Source organism: Stegostoma tigrinum, chromosome 23, assembly GCF_030684315.1.
Source record: "Stegostoma tigrinum isolate sSteTig4 chromosome 23, sSteTig4.hap1, whole genome shotgun sequence".
Classification (NCBI taxonomy): domain Eukaryota; kingdom Metazoa; phylum Chordata; class Chondrichthyes; order Orectolobiformes; family Stegostomatidae; genus Stegostoma; species Stegostoma tigrinum.
In genome coordinates, this window is record NC_081376.1 from 3,842,951 (window position 1) to 3,856,433 (window position 13,483).

The 13,483-nt window shown below is 42.8% G+C and overlaps 1 protein-coding gene across 1 annotated transcript in view; it reads right to left on the reverse strand.

The window, feature by feature from the left end:
* Nucleotides 1-997: 997 nt before the first annotated feature.
* metrn (meteorin, glial cell differentiation regulator) overlaps nucleotides 998-13,483 on the reverse strand; it is a 47,506-nt gene continuing 35,020 nt past the window's right edge. The window contains exon 4 of the mRNA XM_048552706.2: nucleotides 998-3,884. Within this exon, the coding sequence (XP_048408663.1) occupies nucleotides 3,568-3,884 (317 nt within the window). The 3' untranslated portion in view covers nucleotides 998-3,567. The remainder of the gene's footprint in view (nucleotides 3,885-13,483) is intronic.

Sequence of the window (13,483 nt, forward strand, 5' to 3'; positions counted from 1 at the left end):
GAATGTTGTGGAACAGAGGAACCTAGGAATACAAGTACATAGTTCATTGAAAGCAGCGTCACAAGTGGACAGGGTGGTGAAGAAGGCATTTAGCATGCTGGCCTTCATTGGTCAAGGCACTGAGGAGAGGAGTATGTTACATTTGTATAGCTCGTTGGTGAGGCTGCACTTGAAGTATTGTGTACAGTTTTGGTCACCCTGTTATAGGAAAGGCATAGTTAAACTAGAAAGTGTGCAAAGAAGATTTACGAGGATGTTGCCAGGACTAGTAGGCCTAAGTTATAGGGAGAGGTTGGCCAGGATAGGACTTTATTCCTTGGAATGTAGGAGGATGATGGGTGACCTTATGGAGGTGCATAAAACCATGAGGGGCATGGATAGGATAAATGCATATAGTCTTTTTCCTAGGGATGGGGAATTGAAAACTAGAGGGCATAGGTTTAAGGTGAGCGGGACATGATTTAAGAAGGACCTGAGGGCAGTTTCTTCATATAGAGAGTGGTGAGTATATGGAATGGGCTGCCAGAGAAAGTGGTTGAGGCAGTTACAACAGCAACATTTAAAACAACATTTGGATAGGTACATGGATGGGAAGGGTTTCAAGGGATATGGACCAAATACAGGCAATTGGAACTAGCTGAGTAAGCACCATGGTCAGCTTGGATCAGTTTGGGCTGAAGGGCCTGTCTCCATACTGTATTGCAGTGTGACTAGCCAATCAATACTGGTCTCGGATTAAAACCTTACCGATATTCTTTTTAAACTCCTTTGTATTGGAGGCTTTTCTCTTTAAATTTGTACCTAGCTACCTTTGAACCTAAAATGGCAATGGGAATAGCAACTTTGAGTACTTTTCACTGTACTCCTGTACTTCAGTACTCATGACAATACAACCTAAATCTAAATGAAGTACAAGAAGTGACCATTCACTCTATTGTGGTGTGATAGAAACAATTCACACGGGATGTTATTGTGAATGGGAATTTGTTTCAGATTTTAATAAACTTTTCAATTGTAAAAACAGATTTTTTTTAAAACAGAGGTATATTCTTAAAGAACAAAACTACAGCCATATTTATACATGGAGACTCAGAAGGTCTCAATTGTTCCATCCACTGAATTTAGGATTTTTTTTAAAGCATAAATATTTACACCATGTACACCCAAGTTAGCTGCAGACACACAAACATAACTAAGGACGTAGAAAATAACATTATAGTAAATACGTTACATGAATACGCAGTTAACACCATGTTCCTTGGGTACAATGTCCGGCAAGCTAAAAAAATTCTAACGTTTAACAAAAGCACAGTGAAGATATTGGCAAATTTTATCACTTGTTCCAGGTTTATTTCATAATTGGACAAACATACAATTTGAATTCCCTTTCAAATTAAACTGTTCAATTTTGAGAGTTTAAGTCTTCCAATATCGCAGATTGGTTTTCCGTACAGTGGTAGGCATCTTGTAAACTCCAGAAATTTACTCAATTCACTAGTCTATGCCGTATTTTCCACTCAAATCTGAGTACAGGTCCTAGTCATACAGTCATACAGCATGGAGATAGACCTTTCTGTCCAACCAGTCATGTTGACCATGTTCCCAAACTAAACTAGTCCAATCTGCCTGCGTTTGACCCATATCACTCCAAACTTTTCCTATTCATGTAACTGTGCAAATGTCTATTAAATGTTGCAACTGTACCTGCATCCACCATGTCCTGTGGTAGTTCACTCCAAACACAAACCACTAAAAACCGTGCCCCTCATGTACTTTTTAAAACTTTCTCCTGACCTTAAAAATATGCCCCCTTGTTTTGAACTCCACACTCACTCCCCCAAGGGAAAAGGTTGTTGCTATTTACCCTATCCATGCCTCTCATGATTTTATAACCGTCTGCAAGGTCACCATTCAATCTCCTCCATTCTAGTGAAAAAAGTCCCAGCCTTTCCAGCCTCTACTTATAACTCAATTCCCAGCAAAATCCTGGTAAATCTCTTCTGAACCCTCTCCAATTTAATAGCAGCCTTCTGATAACAGTGTGACCAGAACTGGACACATGCTCCAGAAGAGGGCTCACCAATGTCCCAACTCCTACACTCAAAGGTTTAAGCAATGAAGGAAAGTGGGCTAAATGCCTTCTTATAACAGAACCATATGTGATGCACACTTCAAAGAACTGTGTACTTGAACTCCTAGGTCTCTGTTGTATAATATTACCCAGGGCCCTACCGTTAATTGTATAAGTCCTCCCCTAAGCCTTTCCCTGTCTCCACACATGCACCCACCATTCCAAATTCCCAAATCCCAAACTCTCCTAGTTCTTCAAATTTACTAAGCACGCATTTTGTCCATATCCTAAGTAATTGATGCAACAATTACTACTTAGTTCACAAACAGAATGTGAGGATAAGAGCTCAGCTTTCTGTTAGGGATCATGAAAAAAAGACAGTAACTCCAGGACATTGAATGGGGATCCTACACTTTGAGAGACGAGGTCATGTGGTGCAAAGAGAACTTCTGAATAGATGTCGACGATCCATAAGAACATTAACTGGAAGCGATAAATCTACTGATGCTGTAGAACTGGATTTCTGGTTACCAGTACAGTTAGTTCTGCTATAACATGTTTCGTTAATGTGAAATGGCTGTAATGTGATTGATGAATAGTGGATGCTGTTAGAAGAATGCAAACTTTCTGCTGTAAAGGTTTAGCGATTTTCTACAGCGATTTCCCTGTTAGGTGATTTTCTGTTGTGTGATTTTCTATAGGGCAAGTTCATGCAGGAATGCAACTATTGTGTTATAGAACTACCTGCACTGATGTGTTCAGTATTTGAACTGTTATATCTGACTTAGAGATTCCAATTTTATAGACTGCAGTTCTGTCCTGCTAACTCTGCACCGAATAAAATTATAAATATAACAAAAATATACAAAGTAAACATTCTCATTACGAATCATGGAAGGTTGATCAGGCTTTGCCTCAGGCAGACGATCTGAGATGCACTGGTCAGGTGCTAAAACTGCAGTCATTAACAGATCAACAGTTTCTGTATTACTGGCTGTTTGGGTGAAAAGATCCTTGGTATGCAACTACAGAGTCTTGCAGTGTGTATTCTTTATACATGGAATGTTCTATCGGGATGCAGAAACATTTGTTTTTTAGCTGTGGAGTGTTCCACAAGTGTTCAGATATGAAATGATTTTACGAATTTAATCTTCGACCAGAGCTGACTCCTTCGCAAAGTGTAGCTGAGTGCATGTTCTCAATTGTTTGCCTTGGACAATGAATCACCCCTCCAATCCTCTCCAAGGGACATACGGGGGTGGTCTGAGCAATAACAATTGTTCCCATTGGGCAATAAATCAACCCCACAGTGTCGTCAGCACATTGACAGGTTACCAGCACAGTCGCAGTCATTCTCTCTGAACAATGAAGCAACTGACTCCAAAGCCTTCTCTTCAGGGATTCCTTCACAATGTAATTCTCAATGGACCATCGTGGCATATGTCTCACAGTCCTTTCCTGCCGATTTAAAATTCGGCTTCATTATTTAAACAGCATCAGTCTGACTCAATCTCGCACTGATTCTCGTGTGCTTCTTTGGCCACTTCAGAGATCCTCTTAAAGTCTTTGTAGCGAGGTGCACATCCAAGCCATGCCTCTCCAAAGTGGACATGGCCTGTGAAAATGAAGCTCCCAACTCCTTGCTTCACGCCACACTTCAAAAATGTCCTGACTTCCCCAAAGGATTTTCCGTATTTTCCTATTGGGTGAAAGAGGGTGTACTTCTGTCTATAAATTTTGGTGGTGCTCACGCTAACGATAGACTCCTGTCGCTCTGCATCGTGGAACACTGAACGAATGTGACCCCTCACCACTGGAAAAAAAACAAGAGAAAAGATCTTAGCGTCTTGTGAATACTGCAGGATAAGACATAACTGCAAAACCATTTCTTTGGATCCAGCAGTGCAGAACTTTGACTTTGACAAAATGTATATTTTGGCGAATTAGTCAGTGGCCTGGTCAACATTTCAAGGAATCCCTACAGTGTGGAAGCAGGCCATTTGTCTCATTGAATTCGGACCAACTCTCCGAACAGCATCCCACCCAGATCCATCCCGCTACCCTATCGGGAATTTAGCGTAGCCAATCCACCTAACCTGCACATCTTTGGACTGTGGGACAAAACTGGAGCACCCGCTGAGCTTCCAGCAACTTCTATTTTTGTGCCAAACATCTTCTGTACCACCCTGTCTCCCTGTGATGCAACTTTTAAGGAACTATGCACCTGAACCCCCAGGTCTCTCTGTTTGACAGGACCCTATCATCAATTGAGTAATAGTGAGAAATTAATTGGTTAAAAATAATGGCAATGGCTACTACCATCGCTGCTCACTCCACTTTTATTGCTCATTGGTAGGTTATCTGAAAGTCAATATGGTTCTGAGTATTCATAAAGAGAGACCTCAGTGCTGGTCCCTACTTCCCAAGGCCAGCACATATTAACATTTGTAGCTGACAGCAAATTTGTACAAATTTCATGCATTACGTAATAGTCTAACATCTTCAATAGTACTTGTCTTTTCAAATTATAATTGTGCTGTTTGGTGAAAGTTACACCTGCAAGCTAAAATGCAGATTAAACTTCCAAAGTAGTGTCTGCAAAGAAAGAACAGATTGCAGAAAAATACACAGGATGCACCATTAAAATTCATTGTATTTCATCCCAGTTGTGAAAAGTGATTCCGTCTTGTGATAATCCCATTCTGTACAAGGTAGTGGAGAAACATCACACCATCTAATTTCCAAACACCGAACACACCTGTATAACCTTGAACTGCAGCAGTGAGTGTTGTCCCCAACCAATAGCAGAAAGAGGCCTCAAAAAAATGCCTGGCCCTTGAAGTGGGTCCTTGTTATAACTCGTTGGAAAACCACCAGAGCAGTCTGCAAATTGGCATACCAGGTCCTGGCCCTATGTGATAGTCTCCAGTCACTTTTTGCTGTTGGGGGACAAGGTTTTGCTCTCACCCTCTCCCCATCCCAATCAAGTGCATCAACACGGAGAAGATTCATCCTCAACTCAAACAGGAGCATCCATACAGTTAGGGCCCGGTATCCCAGCTGTGATAAAACATAACAGGTTTGAAGAAGAGAATAAATGGAGCTTTAGCACGAGGGAAGAGGCAGCTAATGAGGTTGCTGACCCACACAGCAAAGCCAATCTCCTGTGGTTTCAGCAGGCCCTTGACAAATTGGCTATGGTCTCCAACTTGCTAACAAGGTACAGGCGAGTCCCCGCGTTGCAAATGGACTCTGTTGCAGAGGCTGTTTGCAAGTCCATTTGTACCCAAGTTGGAACACAATGCAGCGTAATGTAAAATAGCCATTCATAAGAACAGGATCTTTTCATGTTGCATCTTTAAAATCAGATAAAAATCCTAGAATTCCCTCCCTAATGGCAATGTGGGTCAACCCACAGCAAGTGGACTGCAGCAATTCGAGAAGGCAGCTTACCCCTACCTTCCCAGGGGCAACTAGGGATGGGAGGTAACTGCTGGCCAGCCAGCAACACCCGTCTTCCACAAATGAATCAATTGAAAAAGAATGATAGCCCTGCAGTCCCACACAGGGGTATGGAGATAGGGCTGGAGACTGGAACTAGCTGGGTAGTTTTTTCAGGAGCCAGTACAGACACGATGGGTTGAATGGCCTCCTCCTGTGCTGTAAAATTCAAATGATTAGTAAGCACAAGCAATCTTAAGTTGAATGCTCTTAAAATCAGGTACTCCCTATACTTCAAGGTTTCCCCATTTTGCATCCACATACCTGCGACATTTCTCAGAGGCTAGTTTGGTCATTTCCAATGCCTTCAAAACAACCAAATCCTTGCAAGCGGTGGAAATCAGGAATTCCGGATATTTCATATGCATCTATCCACATGCATTTGGCAATTAACCATCCATATTTTTGAAAAATGCTTTTAAGAAATGCACCATTAAATAAGAACAAAGAGGAAAAAATGATAGGAAGGCCAGTAAACTCTGAAAAAGTCTGTCTTGGGTTCATTTTGAGTATAGATAAGACTATAATTATGGTTGATGCCAAGTCTTCACCCCACTTTTATCAGTCAGATTAATAGTGGGCCATACAGCCTCAGATTAATGATAATCCTCTGCAATGCTAATATATTTAAACAGGATATTTATACTGGATAAAGACAGCATGGCACTGTCTTCATGTATCCAATAAAAACTTAATAAATCATTGCTCACTACACAAGCTATAATGTTCTACAGTGCAAAGTGGTGTTAAAATGGATGGAAACTAATTCATTCTGAAGAGGGTTTTAAATGGAAAGACTGTTGTACCATTCAATTTCAAACTTAGAATCCTCAGCGTTTCAATTACCTCCCCTAACTCACCCCCACATTTCACTTTGTTGCTCTCTTTTTCCAGTGTAACAGTAGATATTATATTGTTCCATTGGTACCAGTGGCCCTTTGCATCTATCACATTAAAAAGTTGCAAATCCAGTCAATGCATACGAATTTGGTCATCCATGATATTACAGCAAAATCCAACCTCGTTCAAACCACAGACACACGGCACACATACTTTCTCAACATAATCACTTGCAGGAACCTTAACCAATTTCTCCCTTTGTTGTCTAGCCTCAGATGCTATCACACTCCTCATTACCATCATCTAATAGACCACAAATCAAATTTGGAGTCTTTGAGCTCCACAGCTGCATTAGATGACATCAGGTCCATGAATTCACTCAATCATGAGGAAAAGCCACGTTACTTTATTAATTTAAGATTAAAAAGCACTAACAAAATTTACTGAAACATAAAAATCTTTCAATTCAATGGGACAGCAAAGGCCAAGGAAATGTGCACATCACTATGTGATCAATATGAAGCTGGGCACATTGTAAATGGAAGATAAGGGCTAGAGAGGCACCTTTTCATCTGTACAACCATTTTATATTTTCAACATTTCAAATGTAAATTTCTATTTTACCTGAACTGGCAGATATATAATTATATAAATTTGACCAAACTTATGATTCTAATGAAGTAAAAATAGATGTCAATTCCCCAAACTTAACAGCCATGTGCTTCCATCGACATGTTTAGAATATGCTACTGTAAATATGCCGATAAAACTGGGTTTTGATGCCTTTAAGATTCATTAAGTAATGAGTTACAGTTTAGATCTTTGATAGGATTCACATTGGATTCCAATGGCATCCAAAGTCCCAACTGGCAAAAAGTTCAACCGAGTCAGTTAATCACTCCAAACATGGTCCCGCTAAACTCCAAAGTAACATTTTCCATTAAATCCACAGCCCTTCCTGATAAACCAAGATGGAAGCAAAGACAAAGACAAAGTCAATCAGTTGAGTGTGTCCCAGGAGGAGGCTGACCGAAACTCCAGGCTGGGGAAATAAGACTTTAAAATCTGGACTTTTTCCCTTTTCTTTGAATAAAGGACTGTAAGATCTGGAAACTTTTCTGTTGACTGCTTCTGTTACTTCTATTGTTTTTTTTTCAAACATTCTGGTTTTGTATCATAGGATGGTGCCAGAGATTGGCGACTTAGTACACTGTTCACTGTACCCCAACCCCCACCCCCATCTTCCTGTACTTGAGTACACGTGACAATAAAATCTTATTCAAAAGGTGAATTCAAATTTCCTCGTGGGTTACTTACAGGATTAATCGGTTTCCAAATCAAAATCTCCACAAGAAACGGAGATGCTTTAAGGCTGGGTGGAAAAACCATGGTGACGAGCCCCCTTACTGTGTTTATTCTGAACGTCGAAGGCTACTGCTCATGAAGAGGAACTGTATTGCCTTTTGTTTAAAATCCATCTCCCGGCAAAGAGTTGGCATCTATTTTTGAACATGCTTCTCAAATTTACAGTTAATCCACTGTCAAGATGGTGGGATACGACTATTTCTTGTTTGATCGTTTCGGGAACTAGCAAACTACCACATTCGTGCGGAGAGTCATTGGAGAGGGAAAGCAGATAGGAATTTGGAGAGAGACAGGGACAGCCAGGCAGTGTGGGATTTGCTAGCAGGATGTGGTTGTCATGTCCCCTTTAGCCTGACATACATTTAAACTTGCAAATCATGGCTTCATCCAACCATGGTAGGATAAATTACTCACCGGCCATTTACTTTCAGTAGACCGTGAGAGCTGACAGCAGAGCAGTAGAAGTTTGAGATCACGAATTACAGTTCGTGCTCCCAGTCTGTGTGCAAACTATCATTAACCCATTCACCGCCAGCAGCCTACTTACAGTTACACCGCCAATCTGCTATTTCCAATATTTTTGGACACAAGTTTTTCATACTTATTTATTTTCTGCAATGTGGGTGTTACTGGATGGGCCAGCATTTATTGTTTGTCCCTAGTTGCCCTTAAGATGGTAGTGAGCTGTTTTCTTAACTCACTGCAGTCTTTGTGCTGTTCGAGAGGGAAATGCCGTTAGAGAGGGAAATCCAGGATTCTGTCCCAGTGAAGGAATGGTGATGTATTTCCAAGTCAGGATGGCGAGTGGCTTGGGGACTGGGATCTTGCAGGTGGCACTCCCAGGTACCTGGTGCCCTTGGCCTTCCGGATGGAAGTGGTCATGGGTTCAGAAGGGCCTGTTGGAGGAGCCTTGGTGAGTTGCTGCATGTTACAGATAATACACATTGCTGCTCTTGAGTACCAGTAGCAGAGGGAGTGAACGGTGAATTTGGTGCCAATCAGGTGGGCTCTTTTGTCCCAAATGGTGTTACATTTCTTGAATGTTGTTGGAGCTGTACACCCCCAGGCAAGCGTGGGGCATTCCATCACACCCCTGACATGTAGTTCTGTTGTGTTCAATCACTGCTGCCTTTTTCTTGGACATCAGATGTTGTTAACAGATACTGGTTACCTTGGAATGTGTGAATTTGACACAGCAGCACTCCCTCAGCAGCACACAAGGCCATCTGCCTGGTGTCCTGCTGAAGTCAGATCTGAACCTACAACTGTCCTGGTTCAGGAAAGAAAATGCAACTGCATTGTGTTCGGGCTTTAGGATGCTGGAGCAGCATTATATTGTTGTCAAGGAGTTGCTCCCCACTGGAAATAAATAGCACAGCATGGGTGAAGTTAGTTATATGGGATAAGATAGAAGGTGTAAGATAGACAGAGTTCCGGGAATATTCTCTTAATACTTTAACAGTAAGATCAGAGCTTGGTATGTCTCAGATTATCATGAAAAGCTGTGTTAAGCAATAAATAGAAGTCAATTCTTGATGATGCCTTCTCCCCTAACAGTTTATCTTGAAATTTGACATTGACATTGAATCACGCAATACAAGGGACTGAATCGCCAAACATTGGCACTGTGACAATACCTCTAGCTGAAAAAAAATCTTTGACAATACATTTGTGCGCAATGTTAGTGCCAAACTGAACTTTAATTCGTAAGGGAAAACAAAATGAGAGCCATAAATGGGCCACAGGATTATGTCATCTTGCATCCCTCAGTTTCTAAATCCAGGTATCAATATTTCAGCACTGGCATTGTACCACTCCAGTGACTTGTTCAGAGCTGAATTCATAGAATCCCTACAATGTGGAAACAGGCCATTCAGCCCAACAAGTCCATACTGCCCATCTGAAGGCCAGCCCACCCAGACCCATCCTCCTTTCCTTTCCCTATATTTCCCAACGTCTAATCCACTGAACTTACACACCCCTGACATTATGAGCATTTTACCCTGCACATCTTTGGTCTGTGGGAGGAAACCAGAGCAAACCCACAGACACAGGGGGAACATGCAAACTCCTCACAGACAGTTGCCCGAGGGTGGAATTGAACCCAGATCCCTAGCACTGTGAGGCAGCAGTGCTAACCGTTGAGCCACCGTGCTGCTCCAACACATTAGTACTAAGAACAATTGTACTGACAATATGCCCTCTGCAAAAATAATCCAACTGAGAGCTAAACGGTTCTACAAATGGCTGACTGTATCTGTTACTGGATCTGAACCACCGATTCATGCTAGCTAAACTCAACCTCAGTCTCCATGCCACGAGATGGCTGGCAAAGATGCAGGCGGTGCCTCTCCTCCGCAGGCTCCAAAGGTGAGCAGAGCAGTTGTGCCATTGAGAACAATGTCCTGCTCAACAACATTCACCAGTGAGGCATAGACAATAGGTGCAGGAGTAGGCCATTCGGCCCTTTGAGCCAGCACCATCATTCATTATGATCATCGACAATCAGTATCCTGTTCCTGCATTATCCCCATAACCCTTGATTCCATTATCTTTTATGTCAGCACCATGATGTGGCGAGAAAGGGAGTTTCAAAGGGCAAAGACGTGGACCAGAAATATCCCAGTGCTGTTTAAGGTAATGTACATTGTGAATTGAAGCAGATTGCCTGAGATTTAAGATGGGCCAAAATGCAACTCGAAACAGTTTCTGAACATACACCATGGGATCATAACTGAAAAGAACAATGCGTTTTTGAAATTCATTTCCAATTGATAGGAGCGTTAACATATTTATCCTGCAAAGTAACATCACAGCGCAGCACAGTGGCTCCGTGGCTAGCACTGCTGCCTCACAGCACCAGGAACCAAGGTTTGACTTGTGCCTCAGGTAACTGTCTGTGTGGAGCTTGTACATTCTCCCCGTGTCTGCGTGGGTTTCCTCCAGGTGCTCCGGTTTCCTCCCATAGTCCACAAAGATGTGCAGGCTAGGTGGATTAGCTTGCTGGATTAGGTGGGAATGTAGGTTACAGGGATAGGGTTGAAGGTGAGAGTCTAGGCTAGATGCCCTTTGGACGTCAGTGGGCTGAATGGTCTACTTCCAGGCTGTAGGGGTTAAGGTGATGTAGAACATTTCCCCCTTTGAAATGTTACTAATTGCAATTTGACGTAAATCACGCAATCAGAAGCTATTTTTGACACAAACAGAATGTTCAAGTCTTTTGCAAAGTTGTGTCCAGCATAAAATCCAGCTCCAGTAAAGTCACTGAGAAGACACCTCGCTAAAGTTCTCCTTTCCTTCTCCTCCGCTTCATAAAAACACAGACACACAGAAGCTGAGAGCGCGAGTAGGCCGCAGAGGGTGTATGGAATGAGCTGCCAGGGCAAGTGACGCAGGCTGATATAAGAAAAAAGGGAGGGTTTAATAGGGATATGGACCTAATGCTGGCCAATGGAACTAGGTGAGATTGGGATGGCTGGTTGGCACGGACAAGTTGGCTTGAAGGGATTGTTTCTGCGCTGAATAACTCTACGCTCACCCCCCCAAGCCTACATTGCCATTCAATGTGATCATGGCTGATCCCACCCTCCTCCATATCCCTTGATTCCTTTAGCCACAGTAATTCTATCAATTTCCATCTTGAAAGCACAACTTAAAGTTTTGGCAAAGACTTGTAGCTCAGCTTGTGGATTAGGTTGTTGACTTGCTCACCGAGCTGGCTTGTTTTTGTTCTGAGGTTTTGTCGCCAGCATTAGTGAAGCCTCTGATGAAGCGATGTTATTCTGCTTCGGTTGGGAATTATACGGTCTGGTCCATTATGGTGAGTACTGTCACTTCTGGTTTTGATCTGAATGGGTTTGTATATGGGGTCCAATTCTGTATGTTTGTTGATTGAAGTATGGGTATACCGTACATAGACTGGCACTGAAATTCCTAGAGGCATGGGTTCTCCACCCATCCTGCAACTAATCCTGTTACAGTTTCATAGGTTTCTATGAGAATCCCCTTATGTTTTTAAATTGAAGTGAATACAATCCCGACTGGCTCAGTCTCTCCTCGTATGTCAGTCCCGCCATCTCAGAAATCCTTAGAATTCCCTCTGAATGCACTGGTTCCTTCCCAATGTACTCTCTGTCGTCTGGGCCTCATCTAAATCGTCCCACGTGAGACTTGATGGACAGCGGTACCAAACTATTCCACCAGGTTGGGCCATCACCTTGGGGAGTTTAATGCTGTCTTCGCCTAACTTCCAGGGCACGGGCACAGTCAAAAAAACAAATGAGAACCTCAAGCGATGCTCTCCTCTGTAGTCAAGCAGTAATGTGACCAACAGTGTAACTATGTCAGAAATCAGCCAACAATCTGACCAAGGAACAAATGCACCATCATGAGGTCCAATCTGGTTTCTTTTAGGTGCAGCAGTTTTTAAAACACAGTTTACTTGCATAAATGTAGTTGGCCCAACCAATCTAGACCACTACTCATGAACCAAACAAGACACCTTCCATCTTCCTCCATCACATACTATTACTACACCCTTCTGTTCTCCTGACCAGGCATATGCAGCCTCCCCTCGAGTACATCTCATACTATTTGTTGCAATGGTGGTGCCATAGCCTGGATACATCTGAACTTTGCCTCCTTCCATATGAGTGGAAGACCGGACTGCCTCCCACTACAGCTACTCAGATCTGCCCAGACTCCTCATGGTGGCAATGTTATATATCAGAGCACTGGAACTTCAGTTTGACTCAGACTAATCCTTCCTTATCTATTACCTTGTTCAGCACTATTCACCGCAATGTGGCACACCCCACATTTTGAATGAATTGAAATTTGTCCTGTGAAGTTACACACAACTAGCAATAATCATCACAGCTTTACAACTGACTTGGTACAAGCCAGACTGTCAAAAAGAGGCCTTTGTTGAATGTATGATGGACTGAATGGCCTTAGCAAGTTGAGTAAACGAGAATAGCTTGGTTAAATTTGCTAACAAGGACTAAAAATTGTAAGGTTTGTTTGAATAAAGTTTATTTAGGTAGAGGTGCTCCTTTATCTAAAATCAACATCTCTCTAAACCTCAGAGCTAAACATTTCAGATGATCATCATAGAATCCCTGAAGTGCAGAAACAGTCCATTCGGCCCAACAAGTCCACACTGCCCCTCCGAAGAGCAACACACCCTGACCCATTCACTATGCCAAACCCACCTAACCGAAACATCCCTGGATGCTATGGGCAATTTAGTATGGCCAATTCACCTAACGTGCAAATCTTTGGACTACCTAATGTTGCAGAAGATCTGCTCCATGGTGCCTCTGCCACTGACCCTCCACACTCCACCCAATCAAGGACCAGCAGCAGTGCTGAACAGCAGTGCCAATGGTTGGGGTGTGACACCTAGGCACCGCCAGGTAAGTTGATGGATCCAGACCACAGGTAAGCAGGGAGCGAGGGTATGGCAGCATTGGGTGGTGAGCAAGTGGGCGCAGCAGTAGGTGCAGAGGTCCACAAGCCTAGTCCTGATGCCAAATCCTCCAGTCTGGCAGTGGGTCCTTCAAGCGAAGGCACTCACCAACAATGCCAAGGGTAGCTGTGGGAATTCTATCCAGGATCATGCTTCCTGCATTGTGAGGACCTCCCAGCCCTGCCCACGGATCTTAATCTAAAGAATGGTGGTGGGATGGGGCCACAATTATTGCC